Source organism: Gymnoscopelus microlampas, assembly GCF_963454915.1.
Source record: "Gymnoscopelus microlampas genome assembly, chromosome: 7".
Taxonomy (NCBI): domain Eukaryota; kingdom Metazoa; phylum Chordata; class Actinopteri; order Myctophiformes; family Myctophidae; genus Gymnoscopelus; species Gymnoscopelus microlampas.
In genome coordinates this window covers 57,784,331-57,811,707 of record NC_139944.1, presented here as the reverse complement: position 1 = coordinate 57,811,707, position 27,377 = coordinate 57,784,331, and the positions used below count along the sequence as shown (strand labels likewise).

General features: G+C 39.0%; 2 protein-coding genes across 2 annotated transcripts in view; one reads left to right on the top strand and one right to left on the bottom strand.

The window, feature by feature from the left end:
- g0s2 (G0/G1 switch 2) overlaps positions 1-27,377 on the top strand; it is a 277,791-nt gene that overhangs the window by 116,587 nt on the left and 133,827 nt on the right. The window lies entirely within an intron of this gene.
- Positions 1-27,377, bottom strand: part of LOC311049303 (extended synaptotagmin-1-like) — a 123,972-nt gene that overhangs the window by 19,313 nt on the left and 77,282 nt on the right. The window contains exons 39-44 of the mRNA XM_084062850.1: positions 27,040-27,143; positions 26,667-26,796; positions 23,641-23,811; positions 22,882-22,964; positions 21,025-21,073; positions 1,390-1,479 (exon numbers count right to left, since the gene is read on the bottom strand). Of these exons, the coding sequence (XP_083918976.1) occupies positions 1,390-1,479; positions 21,025-21,073; positions 22,882-22,964; positions 23,641-23,811; positions 26,667-26,796; positions 27,040-27,143 (627 nt within the window). The remainder of the gene's footprint in view (positions 1-1,389; positions 1,480-21,024; positions 21,074-22,881; positions 22,965-23,640; positions 23,812-26,666; positions 26,797-27,039; positions 27,144-27,377) is intronic.

Here is a 27,377-nt window from a genome sequence, read left to right as displayed (position 1 = left end):
GCCTCACTGCACTGGCTACCTGTTCGTTTCAGAATTGATTTTAAAATGTTATTGTTTGTTTTTAAATCCCTGAATGGCTTGGCACCCCAGTACCTCTCTGACCTCATAAAGGTCTATACCCCCCCCAAGGTCACTGCGGTCTGCCGGCCAGCTAAATCTTGAGGTCACAGTAAAGACCAATTTAAAGACCAGAGGCGACCGAGCCTTTGCTGCCATAGCCCCCTCACTATGTAATGCGCCCCCCCCCACGTTAAAAGGGCCCCCATCATTGAGACTTTTAAATCTCGGCTTAAGACACATCTTTATACCGTGGCATTTTAACCCCGCTTGAGAGTTTCTGTGGTCTATGTCTTATTGTTCTTTGTGTGTCCTTGCTGGTGCTTTTTTTGTGTTTTAGCATATTGTAACAGTGTACTTTGCATGATTTTCTGTACAGCACTTTGTAAACCCTGGTTGTGAAACGTGCTATATAAACAGGACCAGGAGACCTGGTTCTGCCAGACCCAGGTTTTTTGCCCATGTATGGAGAAAACAGGTACAAAACATGCCCATGTATAGACGAAGGGGGCTTTTCTGGCTGGGACAAATGGACATGCCATGTATGGACGAAACAGATACAGAGCCTCATGTAAGCCATACCCTCCGGTCGTGTGAAGACTAATTCTGAAATCTTTGTGTCTTACGTTATATACCAACCGTATTTATACTTGTGACATAATAGTGATGTCACGACTAGTCTGTGCCTATTTATTCATGCATAATAAGAAACTTAACCACAACCAGACATACCATGTATGGACAAAATGGTGACAAAGGCTCGTGTAGGCCATACCTTTCAGGTCTGGCAATAAAGTGGATTGGATTGGATTGGAGATTACATAAACAATAACATGTCCTTGTGGATCACATGACTGATTCTGGTCGAATAAACAAGAGTAAACAATAAAACTTAAACCCAGGATATTCACATAAAAGCGTAATAAAACACTTGTTTCCTATATGTGATCCTGCAACACAAAATAAATAGTCCATTGAAAATGTCTGTGTGTAAAATCCTTACAGGATGGTAGTGTTTATTTTGTGTGAATAAGTCACATTAATTTAAACTGCTGTTTGTGTTATAAGTAGTACTTCTAAACAGAACACAACTATTACACTGTGATAAAACAACGTAATGTATTTGTTTTTAATAAGGTGGATTTTTCGCAGCTAATAAAAGCATCAACCTGTATGCATGAGAAATCACCAAATGAATAGTTTGATAAACATATTGTCTGTTCTGTTTTTTTGTATTTTACATGACATGGATGTGTATTGTTCATTAATATATGGTTGTCCCGTTTAAATAAACAAATATAATAAACTAACATCAAAAAGAGAAGTACTGACCTGGTCCAGTCTGTGGTTCTGTGAGGATGTAGGAACCCACTCCACTATGACATGAACCTGACCCGACTTCACCTCCTTCAGTACGTACCACTGAAACACATTATTATTAATATTATATACCACTGAAACACATTATTATTATTATTATATACCACTGAAACACATTATTATTAATATTATATACCACTGAAACACATTATTATTAATATTATATACCACTGAAACACATTATTATTAATATTATATACCACTGAAACACATTATTATTAATATTATATACCACTGAAACACATTATTATTATTATTATTATTATTATATACCACTGAAACACATTATTATTAATATTATATACCACTGAAACACATTATATTATTATTATTATATACCACTGAAACACATTATATTATTATTATTATATACCACTGAAACACATTATTATTAATATTATATACCACTGAAACACATTATATTATTATTATTATTATTATTATTATATACCACTGAAACACATTATTATTAATATTATATACCACTGAAACACATTGTTATTAATATTATTATATACTACTGAAACACATTATTATTAATATTATATACCACTGAAACACATTGTTATTAATATTATTATATACCACTGAAACACATTATTATTATTATTATTATTATTATTATTATTATTATTATTATTATTATTATTATATACCACTGAAACACATTATTATTATTATTATTATTATATACCACTGAAACACATTATATTATTATTATTATATACCACTGAAACACATTATTATTAATATTATATACCACTGAAACACATTATTATTATTATTATATACCACTGAAACACATTATTATTAATATTATATACCACTGAAACACATTATTATTAATATTATATACCACTGAAACACATTATTATTAATATTATATACCACTGAAACACATTATTATTAATATTATATACCACTGAAACACATTATTATTATTATTATATACCACTGAAACACATTATATTAATATTATTATATACCACTGAAACACATTATATTATTATATACCACTGAAACAAATTATATTAATATTATTATATACCACTGAAACACATTATATTATTAATATTATATACCACTGAAACACATTATATTAATATTATTATATACCACTGAAACACATTATTATTATTATTATTATTATATACCACTGAAACACATTATATTATTATTATATACCACTGAAACACATTATTATTATTATTATATACCACTGAAACACATTATTATTATTATTATTATTATTATATACCACTGAAACACATTATTATTAATATTATATACCACTGAAACACATTATATTATTATTATTATTATTATTATTATATACCACTGAAACACATTATTATTAATATTATATACCACTGAAACACATTGTTATTAATATTATTATATACTACTGAAACACATTATTATTAATATTATATACCACTGAAACACATTGTTATTAATATTATTATATACCACTGAAACACATTATTATTATTATTATTATTATTATTATTATTATTATTATTATTATTATTATTATTATTATTACCCTTATAGGTTTTTGTGTTCACCATCCATAGCGGCTATGGCCGGTGAACAGTCCAAATTTCCAGGCCCCACTGTGCGGCCTGTGGGGCCGTGAAAATTCAGGGGGCGGACTCTACATGTCCTGTGGGCCCCCCTCTGCGCGTGAACACCACTTGTTCGACCATCGGTTTTACGGATTACCCACACGGATGTTTTTCCCTTTGTTTACATTTTAGGGTCCTATCTTGCAGTTCAAGCATAATTCCACAGGGTGCCAGGCTATGAGCCACAACTATTAGAAGTGAACAGTGTACACCTCCCACACTATACTATGGGAAACAGCCTACTATTAGAACTAGGGGCTGTGTACATTGTGTACACCTCCCATACTATGCTATGGTAAATGGCGTTTACCATCGTGTGACCTCCCGGGACGCTGTTTATCGCCAATTCCCGCCTAGTCCAGCCTGTTCCATGCTAGTATGACCTACACCACCCTCCCCATGTCTGTTCTCCCAACAGGCTGGACTATACTAGTCTTGGGTGCACTGTACTGTACTGTACTGTACTGTACTGTACTGTACTGTACTGTACTGTACTGTACTGTACTGTACTGTACTGTACTAGACTCTACTGGTCGCTAATAGGCTGTTTTAAGCTCTAGTAGGCTTTGCTAAGCTTTGCTGGGCTCTATGAGGCTATAAAAGACAGTACTTTACTGTGGCTCATGCAAAACTATGGCTCGTGAACACAAGCTATGGCTCGTGTACACAGTGGTTACTCCCTATGGTCTGAGTATCTACAGGGCTGACAAGGGACTAGTAAAGTCTAATAGAGAGTATTAGAGTCTGCTAAAGCCTAGTGCACTCTAGTCTAGCCTACTCCAGCCTGTTCCATGCTAGTATGACCTATACCACCCTCCCCATGTCTGTTCTCCCAACAGGCTGGACTTTACTAGTCTCGGGTGCACTGTACTGTACTGTACTGTACTGTACTGTACTGTACTGTACTGTACCGTACTGTACTGTGCTGTACTGTACTGTACTGTACTGTACTAGACTCTACTGGTCTCTAATAGGCTGTTTTAAGCTCTAGTAGGCTTTGCTAGGCTTTGCTGGGCTCTATGAGGGTATAAAAGATAGTACTTTACTGTGGCTCATGCAAAACTATGGCTCGTGAACACACAAGCTATGGCCCGTGTACACAGTGGTTACTCCCTATGGTCTGAGTATCTATAGGGCTGACAAGGGACTAGTAAAGTCTAATAGAGAGTATTAGAGTCTGCTAAAGCCTAGTGCACTCTAGTCTAGCCTAGTCCAGCCTGTTCCATGCTAGTATGACCTATACCACCCTCCCCATGTCTGTTCTCCCAACAGGCTGGACTATACTAGTCTTGGGTGCACTGTACTGTACTGTACTGTACTAGACTCTACTGGTCTCTAATAGGCTGTTTTAAGCTCTAGTAGGCTTTGCTAGGCTTTGCTGGGCTCTATGAGGGTATAAAAGACAGTACTTTACTGTGGCTCATGCAAAACTATGGCTCGTGAACACACAAGCTATGGCCCGTGTACACAGTGGTTACTCCCTATGGTCTGAGTATCTATAGGGCTGACAAGGGACTAGTAAAGTCTAATAGAGAGTATTAGAGTCTGCTAAAGCCTAGTGCACTCTAGTCTAGCCTAGTCCAGCCTGTTCCATGCTAGTATGACCTATACCACCCTCCCCATGTCTGTTCTCCCAACAGGCTGGACTTTACTAGTCTCGGGTGCACTGTACTGTACTGTACTGTACTGTACTGTACTGTACTAGACTCTACTGGTCTCTAATAGGCTGTTTTAAGCTCTAGTAGGCTTTGCTAGGCTTTGCTGGGCTCTATGAGGGTATAAAAGATAGTACTTTACTGTGGCTCATGCAAAACTATGGCTCGTGAACACACAAGCTATGGCCCATGTACACAGTGGTTACTCCCTATGGTCTGAGTATCTACAGGGCTGACAAGGGACTTGTAAAGTCTAATAGAGAGTATTAGAGTCTGCTAAAGCCTAGTACACTCTAGTCTAGCCTAGTCCAGCCTGTTCCATGCTAGTATGACCTATACCACCCTCCCCATGTCTGTTCTCCCAACAGGCTAACTTTACTAGTCTCGGGTGCACTGTACTGTACTGTACTGTACTGTACTGTACTGTACTGTACTGTACTGTACTGGACTCTACTGGTCTCTAATAGGCTGTTTTAAGCTCTAGTAGGCTTTGCTGGGCTCTATGAGGCTATAAAAGACAGTACTTTACTGTGGCTCATGCAAAACTATGGCTCGTGAACACACAAGCTATGGCCCGTGTACACAGTGGTTACTCCCTATGGTCTGAGTATCTACAGGGCTGACAAGGGACTAGTAAAGTCTAATAGAGAGTATTAGAGTCTGCTAAAGCCTAGTGCACTCTAGTCTAGCCTAGTCCAGCCTGTTCCATGCTAGTATGACCTATACCACCCTCCCCATGTCTGTTCTCCCAACAGGCTGGACTTTACTAGTCTCGGGTGCACTGTACTGTACTGTACTGTACTAGACTCTACTGGTCTCTAATAGGCTGTTTTAAGCTCTAGTAGGCTTTGCTAGGCTTTGCTGGGCTCTATGAGGGTATAAAAGACAGTACTTTACTGTGGCTCATGCAAAACTATGGCTCGTGAACACACAAGCTATGGCCCGTGTACACAGTGGTTACTCCCTATGGTCTGAGTATCTCTAGGGCTGACAAGGGACTAGTAAAGTCTAATAGAGAGTATTAGAGTCTGCTAAAGCCTAGTGCACTCTAGTCTAGCCTACTCCAGCCTGTTCCATGCTAGTATGACCTATACCACCCTCCCCATGTCTGTTCTCCCAACAGGCTGGACTTTACTAGTCTCGGGTGCACTGTACTGTACTGTACTGTACTGTACTGTACTAGACTCTACTGGTCTCTAATAGGCTGTTTTAAGCTCTAGTAGGCTTTGCTAGGCTTTGCTGGGCTCTATGAGGGTATACAAGATAGTACTTTACTGTGGCTCATGCAAAACTATGGCTCGTGAACACACAAGCTATGGCCCGTGTACACAGTGGTTACTCCCTATGATCTGAGTATCTACAGGGCTGACAAGGGACTAGTAAAGTCTAATAGAGAGTATTAGAGTCTGCTGAAGCCTAGTGCACTCTAGTCTAGCCTAGTCCAGCCTGTTCCATGCTAGTATGACCTATACCACCCTCCCCATGTCTGTTCTCCCAACAGGCTGGACTTTACTAGTCTCGGGTGCTTACTGTACTGTACTGTACTGTACTGTACTGTACTGTACTAGACTCTACTGGTCTCTAATAGGCTGTTTTAAGCTCTAGTAGGCTTTGCTAGGCTTTGCTGGGCTCTATGAGGGTATAAAAGATAGTACTTTACTGTGGCTCATGCAAAACTATGGCTCGTGAACACACAAGCTATGGCCCGTGTACACAGTGGTTACTCACTATGGTCTGAGTATCTATAGGGCTGACAAGGGACTAGTAAAGTCTAATAGAGAGTATTAGAGTCTGCTAAAGCCTAGTGCACTCTAGTCTAGCCTAGTCCAGCCTGTTCCATGCTAGTATGACCTATACCACCCTCCCCATGTCTGTTCTCCCAACAGGCTGGACTATACTAGTCTTGGGTGCACTGTACTGTACTGTACTGCTGTACTGTACTGTACTGTACTAGACTCTACTGGTCACTAATAGGCTGTTTTAAGCTCTAGTAGGCTTTGCTAGGCTTTGCTGGGCTCTATGAGGCTATAAAAGACAATACTTTACTGTGGCTCATGCAAAACTATGGCTCGTGAACACACAAGCTATGGCCCGTGTACACAGTGGTTACTCCCTATGGTCTGAGTATCTACAGGGCTGACAAGGGACTAGTAAAGTCTAATAGAGAGTATTAGAGTCTGCTAAAGCCTAGTGCACTCTAGTCTAGCCTAGTCCAGCCTGTTCCATGCTAGTATGACCTATACCACCCTCCCCATGTCTGTTCTCCCAACAGGCTAACTTTACTAGTCTCGGGTGCACTGTACTGTACTGTACTGTACTGTACTGTACTGTACTGTACTGTACTGTACTGTACTGTACTAGACTCTACTGGTCTCTAATAGGCTGTTTTAAGCTCTAGTAGGCTTTGCTGGGCTCTATGAGGCTATAAAAGACAGTACTTTACTGTGGCTCATGCAAAACTACGGCTCGTGAACACACAAGCTATGGCCCGTGTACACAGTGGTTACTCCCTATGGTCTGAGTATCTACAGGGCTGACAAGGGACTAGTAAAGTCTAATAGAGGGTATTAGAGTCTGCTAAAGCCTAGTGCACTCTAGTCTAGCCTAGTCCAGCCTGTTCCATGCTAGTATGACCTATACCACCCTCCCTATGTCTGTTCTCCCAACAGGCTAACTTTAGTAGTCGCGGGTGCACTGTACTGTACTGTACTGTACTGTACTGTACTGTACTGTACTCTAAGTTGTGCTTCTCTTCAAGATCTTCACCCTTCAACAGCTCTGTCTGCACTGCTGGTCAAAGCCTTGATTGCATCATTTTAACACACCTGTGTCTTATAATTGCCACCCTCTGATCTGTTGCAGGCACGTGCACATGTGACACAGACATCAAAGGGGGCTTGATTGTTTTGTTTTTTTCCAACTTCTGATGAGAGACCAGCGTTAGAAAATGCTGTAGGGTTAGGGTTAGGGTTAGGGGTGTTTGAATCCCTGTTGGGGGATAATAGTTAGGTTTATTTCACTACCTGTTCCAGGGGTGGGCATATTTTTTTTTATTTTTTAAGTGACCTAATATATATTACCCCCCCCCCGTTTTGAAGACGCTGGATCGAATGATGGCAATTTTGACCTTCTAAAACCTTGGGAAAGTGGTTAAACCACCCGGAAGTTACTGTTTTAGGTTTTTTTCTCTGTGTTCTGTACAGTGCACCCAAGACTAGTATAGTCCAGCCTGTTGGGAGAACAGACATGGGGAGGGTGGTATAGGTCATACTAGCATGGAACAGGCTGGACTAGGCTAGACTAGAGTGTACTAGGCTATAGCAGACTCTAATACTCTCTATTAGACTTTACTAGTCCCTTGTCAGCCCTGTAGATACTCAGACCATAGGGAGTAACCACTGTGTACACGGGCCATAGCTTGTGTGTTCACGAGCCATAGTTTTGCATGAGCCACAGTAAAGTACTGTCTTTTATAGCCTCATAGAGCCCAGCAAAGCCTAGTAGAGCTTAAAACAGCCTATTAGAGACCAGTATAGTACAGTACAGAACAGTACAGTACAGTACAGTACAGTACAGTACAGTACAGTACAGTACAGTACAGTGCACCCGAGACTAGTAAAGTTAGCCTGTTGGGAGAACAGACATGGGGAGGGTGGTATAGGTCATACTAGCATGGAACAGGCTGGACTAGGCTAGACTAGAGTGTACTAGGCTTTAGCAGACTCTAATACTCTCTATTAGACTTTACAAGTCCCTTGTCAGCCCTGTAGATACTCAGACCATAGGGAGTAACCACTGTGTACACGGGCCATAGCTTGTGTGTTCACGAGCCATAGTTTTGCATGAGCCACAGTAAAGTACTGTCTTTTATAGCCTCATAGAGCCCAGCAAAGCCTACTAGAGCTTAAAACAGCCTATTAGAGACCAGTACAGTACAGTACAGTACAGTACAGTACAGTACAGTACAGTACAGTACAGTACAGTACAGTACAGTGCACCCGAGACTAGTAAAGTTAGCCTGTTGGGAGAACAGACATGGGGAGGGTGGTATAGGTCATACTAGCATGGAACAGGCTGGACTAGGCTAGACTAGAGTGTACTAGGCTTTAGCAGACTCTAATACTCTCTATTAGACTTTACAAGTCCCTTGTCAGCCCTGTAGATACTCAGACCATAGGGAGTAACCACTGTGTACACGGGCCATAGCTTGTGTGTTCACGAGCCATAGTTTTGCATGAGCCACAGTAAAGTACTATCTTTTATACCCTCATAGAGCCCAGCAAAGCCTAGCAAAGCCTACTAGAGCTTAAAACAGCCTATTAGAGACCAGTAGAGTCTAGTACAGTACAGTACAGTACAGTACAGTACAGTACAGTACAGTGCACCCGAGACTAGTAAAGTTAGCCTGTTGGGAGAACAGACATGGGGAGGGTGGTATAGGTCATACTAGCATGGAACAGGCTGGACTAGGCTAGACTAGAGTGTACTAGGCTTTAGCAGACTCTAATACTCTCTATTAGACTTTACTAGTCCCTTGTCAGCCCTATAGATACTCAGACCATAGGGAGTAACCACTGTGTACACCGGCCATAGCTTGTGTGTTCACGAGCCATAGTTTTGCATGAGCCACAGTAACGTACTGTCTTTTATAGCCTCATAGAGCCTAGGGGGCGAGATAATAGTGAAAAACTGTTTGAAAGGAGTAAAAACAAAATTGGACACCTGTTTCTGGGTCAGCGCGTCGCCCCGAACGCGCCCATATAACTCTCCTCGCACACGGCCTTACCATTCTCCTTAATTGGCTAGGGTCAAATGTCAAGTTATTACGCGCAATAAAACGATATATCTCGAAATTGATGCATTTTTAGAATCCACCTTTCGGATATGTTGTACAGCTCGCCAAGGCGCACGCGTGGATGTCTTGTTTTTCCCGGTACGACACTCCTAAGTTGACCTCCTACATTTTCAGAAGGCACATAGAGTCTTATATCTTAAGACCATATCAAAGGACAAAGTCAGAAATAGAAATGTGTCGTAACGGGACAAACAAGACATCCACATGTGCGTCTCAGCCAGCTCTACAACATATCCAAAAAGTGGACCCTAAGTCCTTATCGTATTTGAGATATTGAGCGAGATAGCAAAGCCGTAACCATAGCCAATTAAGGGATAATTAAATCATGATTTGATATTAGGGTTTGATTATTTCAAATTTTAGCATTACTTTACGTGTAGATTTGGAAAAAAAATATATCGGAGAAATCACAGGCTTGGAACACCCTAAAACCAACCAGGAAGTGGCCTTTTGAGGCACTTCCTGTTGTCCGAGAAAAAATAAACTTGCATATTTGGAATCAGCGCCATCACATTAGTCTAACGCCAGAGTCTCGAAGAAAAATACAATTTCTAAAAATGTAACGAGGGTTGACCTTTGCAGTCTTTTCGCTGAACTTTGAGCTTTATCAGTGTCAGAAAAAATCAGGGCCGGTGCCAAAAAATCCGGCTTACTCTCAATATGGATTGAGAGAAGTTTCGGATTTAAAAAAAATATCTGGAGTGATTAGTTACAGATTTTGTGCTCAACAAAATCCCTTTTTTATACAAAAGTCAACGTCCAATCTTTTTGGTGACCGTTTGTATTTCCCAAGGTCCTAGAAAATCGAGACCTATCCCATTCAATTCAACGTCTTTTTTTGAGTCTGAAAAGATGTTTTTTAATTTAAAAATAAAATATTTTTAAAAAATGTGAGAAAAGCTAAACTTTGAACTATTTCAAAAATCTATAACTTCTTATTAAACAATTCTAGACTATTGATATAACCTACCATTCGACTCAATATCATATAAATAAGAGGGTGGAAGGGTCAAAATAAAATAATAATATGTTTGTGAAAAAAGCTTCAAGTTTACTAAACGTTATTGCTTGTTTAAACCACTTTCTAAGGGTCAGAAAAAATCGAGACCTAGCCCATTCAATTCAACGTCCTCTTCTGAGTCTGAAAACGTGTTTTTTAATTAAAAAAAAATATTTTTGAAAAATGTGAGAAAAGCTTAACTTTGAACTATTTCAAAAATCTATAACTTCTTATTGAAAAGTTGTAGACTATTGATGTAACCCACCATTCGACATAACCAGGGTTGACCTTTGCAGTCTTTTTGCTGACCTTTGAGCTTTATCAGTGTCACATGTACATATACATATACATATACGTATATGTTATAGCACATTTCTACTTGTTGGCATTGATTGATTGATTGATAGATTGATTGAGGCTAGCCTAGACTCAAGAGGGTCTATCGGGGGGGGGCGGGGGGGGGGGTACGTGGGACGAATTTGGCGAGACCCCGCCCAGAAACAGCGTCCCGGGAGGTCACATGATCAGAAACGGCGTTTCCCATAGCATAATGTGGGAGGTGTACACGCCGTGTACACAGAGCACATTTCTACTTGTTGGCATTGATTGATTGATTGATAGATTGATTGAGGCTAGCCTAGACTCAAGAGGGTCTATCGGGGGGGGCGGGTGGGGGTACGTGGGACGAATTTGGCGAGACCCCGCCCAGAAACAGCGTCCCGGGAGGTCACATGATCAGAAACGGCGTTTCCCATAGCATAATGTGGGAGGTGTACACGCCGTGTACACAGAGCACATTTCTACTTGTTGGCATTGATTGATTGATTGATAGATTGATTGAGGCTAGCCTAGACTCAAGAGGGTCTATCGGGGGGGGCGGGGGGGGGTACGTGGGACGAATTTGGCGAGACCCCGCCCAGAAACAGCGTCCCGGGAGGTCACATGATCAGAAACGGCGTTTCCCATAGCATAATGTGGGAGGTGTACACGCCGTGTACACAGAGCACATTTCTACTTGTTGGCATTGATTGATTGATTGATAGATTGATTGAGGCTAGCCTAGACTCAAGAGGGTCTATCGGGGGGGGCGGGGGGGGTACGTGGGACGAATTTGGCGAGACCCCGCCCAGAAACAGCGTCCCGGGAGGTCACATGATCAGAAACGGCGTTTCCCATAGCATAATGTGGGAGGTGTACACGCCGTGTACACAGAGCACATTTCTACTTGTTGGCATTGATTGATTGATTGATAGATTGATTGAGGCTAGCCTAGACTCAAGAGGGTCTATCGGGGGGGGCGGGTGGGGGTACGTGGGACGAATTTGGCGAGACCCCGCCCAGAAACAGCGTCCCGGGAGGTCACATGATCAGAAACGGCGTTTCCCATAGCATAATGTGGGAGGTGTACACGCCGTGTACACAGAGCACATTTCTACTTGTTGGCATTGATTGATTGATTGATAGATTGATTGAGGCTAGCCTAGACTCAAGAGGGTCTATCGGGGGGGGGCGGTACGTGGGACGAATTTGGCGAGACCCCGCCCAGAAACAGCGTCCCGGGAGGTCACATGATCAGAAACAACGTTTCCCATAGCATAATGTGGGAGGTGTACACGCCGTGTACACAGAGCACATTTCTACTTGTTGGCATTGATTGATTGAATGATAGATTGATTGAGGCTAGCCTAGACTCAAGAGGGTCTATCGGGGGGGGGCAGGCGGGGGTACGTGGGACGAATTTGGCGAGACCCCGCCCAGAAACAGCGTCCCGGGAGGTCACATGATCAGAAACGGCGTTTCCCATAGCATAATGTGGGAGGTGTACACGCCGTGTACACAGAGCACATTTCTACTTGTTGGCATTGATTGATTGATTGATAGATTGATTGAGGCTAGCCTAGACTCAAGAGGGTCTATCGGGGGGGGCGGGGGGGGGTACGTGGGACGAATTTGGCGAGACCCCGCCCAGAAACAGCGTCCCGGGAGGTCACATGATCAGAAACGGCGTTTCCCATAGCATAATGTGGGAGGTGTACACGCCGTGTACACAGAGCACATTTCTACTTGTTGGCATTGATTGATTGATTGATAGATTGATTGAGGCTAGCCTAGACTCAAGAGGGTCTATCGGGGGGGGCGGGGGGGGGTACGTGGGACGAATTTGGCGAGACCCCGCCCAGAAACAGCGTCCCGGGAGGTCACATGATCAGAAACGGCGTTTCCCATAGCATAATGTGGGAGGTGTACACGCCGTGTACACAGAGCACATTTCTACTTGTTGGCATTGATTGATTGATTGATAGATTGATTGAGGCTAGCCTAGACTCAAGAGGGTCTATCGGGGGGGGCGGGGGGGGGGGTACGTGGGACGAATTTGGCGAGACCCCGCCCAGAAACAGCGTCCCGGGAGGTCACATGATCAGAAACGGCGTTTCCCATAGCATAATGTGGGAGGTGTACACGCCGTGTACACAGAGCACATTTCTACTTGTTGGCATTGATTGATTGATTGATTGATAGATTGATTGAGGCTAGCCTAGACTCAAGAGGGTCTATCGGGGGGGGGCGGGTGGGGGTACGTGGGACGAATTTGGCGAGACCCCGCCCAGAAACAGCGTCCCGGGAGGTCACATGATCAGAAACAACGTTTCCCATAGCATAATGTGGGAGGTGTACACGCCGTGTACACAGAGCACATTTCTACTTGTTGGCATTGATTGATTGATTGATAGATTGATTGAGGCTAGCCTAGACTCAAGAGGGTCTATCGGGGGGGGCGGGGGGGGGTACGCGGGACGAATTTGGCGAGACCCCGCCCAGAAACAGCGTCCCGGGAGGTCACATGATCAGAAACGGCGTTTCCCATAGCATAATGTGGGAGGTGTACACGCCGTGTACACAGAGCACATTTCTACTTGTTGGCATTGATTGATTGATTGATAGATTGATTGAGGCTAGCCTAGACTCAAGAGGGTCTATCGGGGGGGGCGGGGGGGGGTACGTGGGACGAATTTGGCGAGACCCCGCCCAGAAACAGCGTCCCGGGAGGTCACATGATCAGAAACGGCGTTTCCCATAGCATAATGTGGGAGGTGTACACGCCGTGTACACAGAGCACATTTCTACTTGTTGGCATTGATTGATTGATTGATAGATTGATTGAGGCTAGCCTAGACTCAAGAGGGTCTATCGGGGGGGGCGGGGGGGGGTACGTGGGACGAATTTGGCGAGACCCCGACCAGAAACAGCGTCCCGGGAGGTCACATGATCAGAAACGGCGTTTCCCATAGCATAATGTGGGAGGTGTACACGCCGTGTACACAGAGCACATTTCTACTTGTTGGCATTGATTGATTGATTGATTGATAGATTGATTGAGGCTAGCCTAGACTCAAGAGGGTCTATCGGGGGGGGGGCGGGTGGGGGTACGTGGGACGAATTTGGCGAGACCCCGCCCAGAAACAGCGTCCCGGGAGGTCACATGATCAGAAACAACGTTTCCCATAGCATAATGTGGGAGGTGTACACGCCGTGTACACAGAGCACATTTCTACTTGTTGGCATTGATTGATTGATTGATAGATTGATTGAGGCTAGCCTAGACTCAAGAGGGTCTATCGGGGGGGGCGGGGGGGGGTACGTGGGACGAATTTGGCGAGACCCCGCCCAGAAACAGCGTCCCGGGAGGTCACATGATCAGAAACGGCGTTTCCCATAGCATAATGTGGGAGGTGTACACGCCGTGTACACAGAGCACATTTCTACTTGTTGGCATTGATTGATTGATTGATAGATTGATTGAGGCTAGCCTAGACTCAAGAGGGTCTATCGGGGGGGGCGGGGGGGGGGTACGTGGGACGAATTTGGCGAGACCCCGCCCAGAAACAGCGTCCCGGGAGGTCACATGATCAGAAACGGCGTTTCCCATAGCATAATGTGGGAGGTGTACACGCCGTGTACACAGAGCACATTTCTACTTGTTGGCATTGATTGATTGATTGATAGATTGATTGAGGCTAGCCTAGACTCAAGAGGGTCTATCGGGGGGGGCGGGGGGGGGGTACGTGGGACGAATTTGGCGAGACCCCGCCCAGAAACAGCGTCCCGGGAGGTCACATGATCAGAAACGGCGTTTCCCATAGCATAATGTGGGAGGTGTACACGCCGTGTACACAGAGCACATTTCTACTTGTTGGCATTGATTGATTGATTGATAGATTGATTGAGGCTAGCCTAGACTCAAGAGGGTCTATCGGGGGGGGCGGGGGGGGGTACGTGGGACGAATTTGGCGAGACCCCGCCCAGAAACAGCGTCCCGGGAGGTCACATGATCAGAAACGGCGTTTCCCATAGCATAATGTGGGAGGTGTACACGCCGTGTACACAGAGCACATTTCTACTTGTTGGCATTGATTGATTGATTGATAGATTGATTGATTGATTGATTGAATGACTGACTAAGGCTCTCTGCTGCCCCCCATTGAGAAAATGTAGTTGGCACAGACAGTGTACACGAATAGCAGTCGCGAGTGTTCACGCTCCATAGCAACTATGGGAGATGATCGCTGCCGTGTTCACCGGCACTAGTCCGTACACGGGTCATAGTTTTTTCCATTAGAACTGCCTGCCGTGTACACCACTTCTATTGTTATTATTATTATATACCACTGAAACACATTATTATTATTATTATTATTATTATTATATACCACTGAAACACATTATATTATTATTATTATATACCACTGAAACACATTATTATTAATATTATATACCACTGAAACACATTATTATTATTATTATATACCACTGAAACACATTATTATTAATATTATATACCACTGAAACACATTATTATTAATATTATATACCACTGAAACACATTATTATTAATATTATATACCACTGAAACACATTATTATTATTATTATATACCACTGAAACACATTATTATTATTATTATATACCACTGAAACACATTATATTAATATTATTATATACCACTGAAACACATTATATTATTATATACCACTGAAACACATTATATTAATATTATTATATACCACTGAAACACATTATATTATTAATATTATATACCACTGAAACACATTATATTAATATTATTATATACCACTGAAACACATTATTATTATTATTATTATTATTATATACCACTGAAACACATTATTATTATTATTATATACCACTGAAACACATTATTATTATTATTATTATTATTATTATTATTATTATATACCACTGAAACACATTATTATTAATATTATATACCACTGAAACACATTATTATTAATATTATATACCACTGAAACACATTATTATTAATATTATATACCACTGAAACACATTATATTATTATTATTATATACCACTGAATAACATTATAATAATATTATTATATACCACTGAAACACATTATTATTATTATTATTATTATTATTATATACCACTGAAACACATTATTATTAATATTATATACCACTGAAACACATTATTATTAATATTATATACCACTGAAACACATTATATTATTATTATTATATACCACTGAAACACATTATTATTAATATTATTATATACCACTGAAACACATTATATTAATATTATTATATACCACTGAAACACATTATATTAATATTATTATATACCACTGAAACACATTATATTAATATTATTATATACCACTGAAACACATTATTATTAATATTATATACCACTGAAACACATTATTATTAATATTATATACCACTGAAACACATTATATTATTATTATATACCACTGAAACACATTATATTATTATTATTATTATTATTATTATATACCACTGAAACACATTATTATTAATATTATATACCACTGAAACACATTATATAATTATTATTATATACTACTGAAACACATTATATTATTATTATTATATACCACTGAAACACATTATTATTAATATTATATACCACTGAAACACATTATATTATTATTATTATATACCACTGAAACACATTATTATTATTATTATATACCACTGAAACACATTATATTAATATTATTATATACCACTGAAACACATTATTATTAATATTATATACCACTGAAACACATTATATTATTATTATTATATACCACTGAAACACATTATTATTAATATTATATACCACTGAAACACATTGTTATTAATATTATTATATACCACTGAAACACATTATTATTAATATTATATAACACTGAAACACATTATTATTATTATTATTATTATTATTATATACCACTGAAACACATTATTATTATTATTATTATATACCACTGAAGCACATTATTATTATTATTATATACCACTGAAACACATTATATTATTAATATTATATACCACTGAAACACATTATATTATTAATATTATATACCACTGAAACACATTATTATTATTATTATTATTATATACCACTGAAACACATTATTATTATTATTATTATATACCACTGAAACACATTATATTATTAATATTATATACCACTGAAACACATTATATTATTAATATTATATACCACTGAAACACATTATTATTATTATTATTATTATTATTATTATTATATACCACTGAAACACATTATTATTAATATTATATACCACTGAAACACATTATATTATTATTATATACCACTGAAACACATTATTATTAATATTATATACCACTGAAATACATTATTATTAATATTATATACCACTGAAACACATTATATTATTATTATTATATACCACTGAAACACATTATATTATTATTATATACCACTGAAACACATTATTATTATTATTATATACCACTGAAACACATTATTATTAATATTATTATATACCACTGAAACACATTATATTATTATTATTATATACCACTGAAAAACATTATTATTATTATTATATACCACTGAAACACATTATTATTAATATTATTATATACCACTGAAACACATTATTATTAATATTATTATATACCACTGAAACACATTATTATTATTAGTATATACCACTGAAACACATTAGTATTAATATTATTATATACCACTGAAACACATTATATTATTATTATTATATACCACTGAAACACATTATATTATTATTATATACCACTGAAACACATTATTATATACCACTGAAACACATTATATTATTATTATATACCACTGAAACACATTATTATTTATATTATTATATACCACTGAAACACATTATATTATTATTATATACCACTGAAACACATTATATTATTATTATATACCACTGAAACACGTTATTATTAATATTATTATATACCACTGAAACACATTATTATTATTATTATATACCACTGAAACACATTAGTATTAATATTATTATATACCACTGAAACACATTAGTATTAATATTATTATATACCACTGAAACACATTATATTATTATTATTATATACCACTGAAACACATTATTATTATTATTATTATTATTATATACCACTGAAACACATTAGTATTAATATTATTATATACCACTGAAACACATTATATTATTATTATTATATACCACTGAAACACATTATTATTATTATATACCACTGAAACACATTAGTATTAATATTATTATATACCACTGAAACACATTATATTATTATTATTATATACCACTGAAACACATTATTATTAATATTATATACCACTGAAACACATTATATTATTAATATTATATACCACTGAAACACATTATTATTAATATTATATACCACTGAAACACATTATATTATTATTATTATTATATACAACTGAAACACATTACATTATTATTAATATTATATACCACTGAAACACATTATTATTAATATTATATACCACTGAAACACATTATTATTAATATTATATACCACTGAAACACATTATATTATTAATATTATATACCACTGAAACACATTATTATTAATATTATTATATACCACTGAAACACATTATTATTAATATTATATACCACTGAAACACATTATATTATTATTATTATATACCACTGAAACACATTACATTATTATTAATATTATATACCACTGAAACACATTATTATTATTAATATTATATACCACTGAAACACATTATATTATTATTATTATTATTATATACCACTGAAACACATTACTATATACCACTTATTATTATCATTATTATTATTATACCACTGAAACACAGTCATTATATAGTGTTATAATACACTGAAACACATTATTATATAGTGTTACATAGTCAAGTCTTCACATGAACCTACTACAGAAGTAAGTATCACATGAACCTACTACAGTAGTAAGTATCACATGAACCTACTACAGTAGTAAGTATCACATGAACCTACTACAGTAGTAAGTATCACATGAACCTACTACAGTAGTAAGTATCACATGAACCTACTACAGTAGTAAGTATCACATGAACCTACTACAGTAGTAAGTATCACATGAACCTACTACAGTAGTAAATATCACATGAACCTACCCCTGTAATATTATATACCACTGAAACACATTATATTATTATTATTATATACCACTGAAACACATTATTATTACTATTATATACCACTGAAACACATTATTATTAATATTATTATATACCACTGAAACACATTATTATTAATATTATATAACACTGAAACACATTATTATTATTATTATTATTATATACCACTGAAACACATTATTATTATTATTATTATATACCACTGAAGCACATTATTATTATTATTATATACCACTGAAACACATTATATTATTAATATTATATACCACTGAAACACATTATATTATTAATATTATATACCACTGAAACACATTATTATTATTATTATTATATACCACTGAAACACATTATTATTATTATTATTATATACCACTGAAACACATTATATTATTAATATTATATACCACTGAAACACATTATATTATTAATATTATATACCACTGAAACACATTATTATTATTATTATTATTATTATTATATACCACTGAAACACATTATTATTAATATTATATACCACTGAAACACATTATATTATTATTATATACCACTGAAACACATTATTATTAATATTATATACCACTGAAACACATTATTATTAATATTATATACCACTGAAACACATTATATTATTATTATTATATACCACTGAAACACATTATATTATTATTATATACCACTGAAACACATTATTATTATTATTATATACCACTGAAACACATTATTATTAATATTATTATATACCACTGAAACACATTATATTATTATTATTATATACCACTGAAAAACATTATTATTATTATTATATACCACTGAAACACATTATTATTAATATTATTATATACCACTGAAACACATTATTATTAATATTATTATATACCACTGAAACACATTATATTATTATTATTATATACCACTGAAACACATTATTATTATTATTATTATATACCACTGAAACACATTAGTATTATTATTATTATATACCACTGAAACACATTATTATTAATATTATATACCACTGAAACACATTATATTATTAATATTATATACCACTGAAACACATTATTATTAATATTATATACCACTGAAACACATTATATTATTATTATTATTATATACAACTGAAACACATTACATTATTATTAATATTATATACCACTGAAACACATTATTATTAATATTATATACCACTGAAACACATTATATTATTAATATTATATACCACTGAAACACATTATTATTAATATTATATACCACTGAAACACATTATATTATTAATATTATATACCACTGAAACACATTATTATTAATATTATTATATACCACTGAAACACATTATTATTAATATTATATACCACTGAAACACATTATATTATTATTATTATATACCACTGAAACACATTACATTATTATTAATATTATATACCACTGAAACACATTATTATTATTAATATTATATACCACTGAAACACATTATATTATTATTATTATTATATACCACTGAAACACATTACTATATACCACTTATTATTATCATTATTATTATTATACCACTGAAACACAGTCATTATATAGTGTTATAATACACTGAAACACATTATTATATAGTGTTACATAGTCAAGTCTTCACATGAACCTACTACAGAAGTAAGTATCACATGAACCTACTACAGTAGTAAGTATCACATGAACCTACTACAGTAGTAAGTATCACATGAACCTACTACAGTAGTAAGTATCACATGAACCTACTACAGTAGTAAGTATCACATGAACCTACTACAGTAGTAAGTATCACATGAACCTACTACAGTAGTAAATATCACATGAACCTACCCCTGGGGGTCCCCGGACCCCACTTTGAGAACCAATGTACTACAGTAGTAAGTATGAGACAGTAAGTTGTTGACTGACCTGGTCAGTGTACTGAGGTGTGATGATGTCATTCAGTCTGATGCTGAACCTGCAGACACACACAAACAAACATCTTTTTAACTTCATATGACTACTAGACTGTTTGCTGTTGGACTGTTGATGAAAAGTACAGTACACATATCCTTATTTTATGTATTTTACAACAGGGGCTTTCACAGCATGGCTCTGCAAGAAGCTAGCCGTCTAGTAGAGGGTCTGTGTGTGTGTGTGTGTGTGTGTGTGTGTGTGTGTGTGTGTGTGTGTGTGTGTGTGTGTGTGTGTATGTGTGTGTGTGTGTGTGTGTGTGTGTGTGTGTGTGTGTGTGTGTGTGTGTGTGTGTGTGTGTGTGTGTGTGTGTGTGTGTATTTCTTGAAATAATCTCACAACCTACAATGATGTGTCCAAATTAGGCAGGCCAGAGTTAATTTCGTTAAAGGGACTATACCATGAATTTTAACTTTTTCTAATTTTTTGTGTTTTTGGTCTCCCCTACCTCTCTTCTATCCCCAAAAATACCCCAGTTTGAACACTCAGGCTTTCACAGCAAATCTGGGGTTTTCTGTAAATTGGTCTCAAAACAGGCCAAATTCCCCCCCGTTTTTTCAGTTAAAAAAAAAAAAAAAACATGTTTTTACTTTTTCCACAAAGAACCAGGAGATAACATGCATATAAACTGGTTCAATGGCAAACAGGACGATGTGGTATTGCAGGTGAAAGTGCTACATAAGCCAGAGAGAAGTTAGTTGGAATGAGTATATCTGAGGCTTGATTTAGGCTCAAACCTTTTGAAAAACGTTTGAGGGACATGAACAATATGATATTAAATATATATATATTTTTTTTAATTCATGAATGTAGATCCTTTAAATTCACAAAAACAAATGTTTGTCCACAACCTTATCTCCATGGTAAATGTAAGTTACTGATTGAACAATACATTTGAGGTTCTCAAACATGTTCATAGATTTGTGGAGATGTTTTGATAATAGCTGATGTCTGACCTCAGTGGCGTGCACAGACATTTTGAGGGGCAGGTGCTCAAGTAAAAAAAAAAGGGCACCTTGCGCGGCGCGCGGAACCGCCGGCTGCCTTAATAGTGTGAGATTTATAGAAGAAAATTGCAACGCACATTTTGGGGAATTGTTAATATATTAGAAGCTTTTAATCCAGAATTGATCGATGTCACCATGGGCTACATACTGTAAACCAGGGGTCTTCAACGTTTTCAGGCCAAGGACCCCCTAGCTGAGAGAGAGATGAAGCAGGGACCCCCACTATATTGTATAAAATTGTGTTTAAGATTAAACTTTTTTTTTTTAACTTGGTCTTTTTCCCTCTACACCTATACCTCTTTGCCAAAAATAGCCGATCTACAAGCTCACAACGCCTCGCAGCGCGAGGCGAGGCGTTGTGAGCTTGTAGATCTGCTATTTTTTGGCTAAAGTTCTCCTCAGAAAAGGGATGCTAGGTTTCGAGTGGTTATCATATTGCATAAAGATTTGGCGGACCCCCTGTAGTAACTCTGAGGACCCCCTAGGGGTCCCGGACCCCCTGTTGAAGACCCCTGCTATAAACTGGAAAAAAAAAAAACTTTTTCCCCCCTTTTTTTCCAAAAGGGCACTTCTGGTCAAGAGGGCAAAGGGCAGGTGCTCTAGCACCACCTATAGTCTATCTGTGCACGTCCCTGTCTGACCTCATGACACATGGTGAGCTCAGACACCGGCTGTTTTTCAAGTGGCTGAAAAGTGAAGCAGGGCATAAACTGTTCCTCATTTTGCTGGGGACCCCCTGGAACCCCCTCAAGGACCACTGGGGGTCCCCGGACCACACTGAGAAGCCAGAACATGTGTTACATACCTGCCTAGGAAATCATCAGAGTCTAGGTCTTTATCGTAGGCCTCAAACTGGACCTCCTGGACGTTCTGTCCACTCACAACCACCTGGACAACACACAACCCTCCATACCTTTAGAACAGTGGAGAGTAACTAAGTATATTTAAATATTACTGACCACCAGTGGTGGAAAAACTCACTTTTTGTACTAAAGTAGTAAAAGTAAAAAGTATCAATATTGCAAAGTAGAAATACTCTGAAATCAAAATTGACTTGAGTAAAAGTACAAAAGTATTGGCATCAAAATATACTTCAAGTACCAAAAGTAAAAGTACTCATTATGCAGAAGGTCCCATTTCACACGTTTTCAAATGTATAAAAAAAAATGGCAGATCTACAAGCTCACAATGCGTCTCATCGCGACACATTGTGAGCTTGTAGATTGGCTATTTTCAAATGGCCTAAATGAATATAGGGCTGAAGTGGTTAATGTACTGTATGTGTTGTAATATTAATCTAAATCTACAAAGTAACCAAAGTTAATAATGATAATTAATAATTGTAGTTGTAGTAAAAGTACAATATTTGCCTCTGAGATGTAGTGGAGTAGAAATGAGAAGTACTGAAAACTGGAAATACTCCAGTAAAAATACAGTACTTGAGTAAATGTACTTAGTTACTTTACGCCACTGTTGAATAGGCTACTTCTTCTTCTTCCACCTCTAAACAACAGAAGCCAGAAGGAGGATAGGAGACAATAAGGAGGAGGAGAGATGTTCTCACCTCATACATCTCATTCCAGACCGGGTTGAGGTTCTCCTTGATCACATGACTCTTGAAGGTGAGGTCACCGACGCTGACCTTTACGTAGGGGTCACTCTTACCCTTCATCATGCCCCAGTTGTCCTTGGCAACCAGACTCTGAGCTTCCAGCAGGTGGATCCTCAGCACCCCCTGCAGGACAAACATTAGAACTGCATTCATGAACCACATTCATCCCCGTTTATTTTCTTATTACAAATGAACCAAAAGATCTACAAGCTCACAGCACACAGCTCACAGCACAGCTCACAGCACACAGCACACAGCTCACAGCTCACAGCACACAGCACACAGCACACAGCACACAGCACACAGCTCACAGCTCACAGCACACAGCACACAGCACACAGCACACAGCACACAGCTCACAGCACACAGCACACAGCACACAGCACACAGCTCACAGCTCACAGCACACAGCACACAGCACACAGCACACAGCACACAGCACACAGCTCACAGCTCACAGCACACAGCACACAGCACAGCGCACAGCTCACAGCACACAGCACACAGCACACAGCTCACAGCACACAGCTCACAGCTCACAGCTCACAGCACACAGCTCACAGCTCACAGCTCACAGCTCACAGCACACAGCACACAGCACACAGCACACAGCACACAGCACACAGCTCACAGCTCACAGCACACAGCACACAGCACAGCGCACAGCACACAGCTCACAGCACACAGCACACAGCACACAGCTCACAGCACACAGCTCACAGCTCACAGCTCACAGCACACAGCACACAGCACACAGCACACAGCTCACAGCTCACAGCTCACAGCTCACAGCACACAGCTCACAGCTCACAGCACACAGCACACAGCACACAGCACACAGCTCACAGCACACAGCACACAGCACACAGCACACAGCTCACAGCACACAGCACACAGCACACAGCACACAGCACACAGCTCACAGCACACAGCACACAGCACACAGCACACAGCTCACAGCACACAGCACACAGCACACAGCACACAGCACACAGCTCACAGCTCACAGCACACAGCACACAGCACACAGCACACAGCACACAGCTCACAGCTCACAGCTCACAGCTCACAGCACACAGCACACAGCACACAGCACACAGCACACAGCACACAGCTCACAGCTCACAGCACACAGCTCACAGCACACAGCACACAGCACACAGCACACAGCTCACAGCACACAGCTCACAGCTCACAGCTCACAGCTCACAGCACACAGCACACAGCACACAGCACACAGCACACAGCTCACAGCACACAGCTCACAGCACACAGCACACAGCACACAGCACACAGCACACAGCACACAGCACACAGCACACAGCACACAGCTCACAGCACACAGCACACAGCACACAGCACACAGCTCACAGCTCACAGCACACAGCACACAGCACACAGCACACAGCACACAGCGCCCCGCGGTCAGGCACCAGAAGCAGAGACGTGTGTTTTAATGATTAGAAGGAAATACTTCCACTGCACTTCTCATCATTGGAGGATAAACTAAACTGCCCACAAAACGTTTGGAAACTTTACTTGGGTCGATTATTTCTCCCCTTTAATAATACCAATTGGTGTTGTATTTTATATAGTCTTTATCCATGATTAGTCATCTTTACAACGAATGCCCGATCCTTGTAAGGATCGGGCATTCGTGGAATGAGAAACACAGCTAAATGTGTGGGTAGCGCCCAAATTCCCCAATATGCTTGTGTTGGTAATCGCTCGTGTGTTGTGTGACCTGCCACACACCTGCTGAGAGGTGTGTGTCAGTCACAGGTGAGTGACTGACTGACACCTGAACATGGGTTCTGCCACTGTGTTGAGTTTGTATTGATGCTCTAAACAGTTAAGGCCTTTGATTTAAGGCCTTTGATTTAAGGCCTTTGATTTAAGGCCGTTGCAGACAGGGTGCGATTTTTCGCACGGAAAAAACGGACAATATCATTGTTTAAATGAACACATGGTTCTCTATGACCTCATGCACATGCACCGGCTCCCAATTGACCGTGCGGCGATGCGATGCGTTTTTTTTAGGGATGTTCGATATTATCGGCCGATATTAGCACAAAAATCGATATCGGAAAATATCAGTATCGTTTTTTTATTTTTTTTTATTTTTTTTTAATATAATTTACATTAGTTCTTACTGTATATGGTGTGTGTGATATGAAATTTGAGCTTACCCTAATCACAATAATCCCCGCATATATCGGTATCGGTTGATATCGGTATCGGTAATTAAGAGTTTGACAATATCGGTATATCGGTTATCGGTAGTTTTTTTCTCCAATCGAACCCAGTTTGATTCGTGCGTCTTTTCGCATGCGGTAAAAACTGATTGACTAATCACACCCTGTCTGCAAAGGCCTTTACACTGACCCCCCATGGAAAGATGCCATGTTTGTCCCTTTAGGATAAGGCCTGTGCAATAGAGCAGTGAAGCTGGTGTTCTGTTACGCAGATTACACATTGTTTGATTTCAGCCCTGGTACCATTTACAGGCAGGTGTGTGTCAGTCACGGGTGTGTGTCAGTCACGGGTGTGTGTCAGTCACGGGTGTGTGTCAGTCACGGGTGTGTGTCAGTCACGGGTGTGTGTCAGTCACGGGTGTGTGTCAGTCACAGGTGTGTGTGTGTGTGTGTCACAGGTGTGTGTCAGTCACAGGTGTGTGACTGGCACCTGAGCATGGGCCCTGCAACTTTGACACGTCTTGGTTGCTTGTTTTAGAAGAAAATGCACTTCAGACTTCTGGTGATTAGTAGTTTTGTTCCCTACCTATGTTGAATGCACTTATTGTAAGTCTCTTTGGATAAAAGCGTCTGCTAAATGACTGTAATGTAATGTAATGTAATGTCTTTGGTACTGTTGTGCAGCTTCACTTGCCCTATTGCACAGGCCTTATCCTGAAGGGACAAACATAATAGTAACATCATAATAACATCATAATAACCTGTACATTGAAGCTAACTGACCTCAGTAGCGAAGTGGAGTCCTGGGGAGCTGTGTGGGGGGAGGGGGGGGGGCTGTTCCTCCTCCTCTGTCTGCTCAGACGGAAGGCCAAAGGTCACTGTGGCCTGGGCCAGGTCGTGACCTACTTGAGGCCTGAACACCGCGCGCGCGCGCGCGCACACACACACACACACACACACACACACACACACACACACACACACACACACACACACACACACACACACACACACACACACACACACACACACACACACACACACACACACACACACACACATCAGAGCGTAGTTCAAATGAAGTGACTTTTTTTCCCACTCAGAGTTATGGGTGGTCCTTGAAGGCTTGAAATGAAACAGATCTCACAGATCTCACCCCTCTGGTAGTGGCTGAAGCTCCTCCTGAGCCGCTGCAGGGTTCTCCTCTTGTGGAGTGAACTCCTCTTCCTCTTTTGGCTCCTCCTCCTCCTCCTCCTCCTCCTTTGTGGTAAAACAATGAAACGGTGACATTGACGACATGGACCGTATTCACATGGCAGCCATTTTGTTCTCACGGTATGAAGCCAAGACACAAAGAATAAGGAAAGACCTGGCATCTCTTGAGAGTGTAAAATGTAACCAAATGGACCGTTATAGATCTTTAACTCTTGAGAGCGTAAAATGAAACCAAATGGACCCTTATAGATCTTTAACTCTTGAGAGTAAAATGAAACC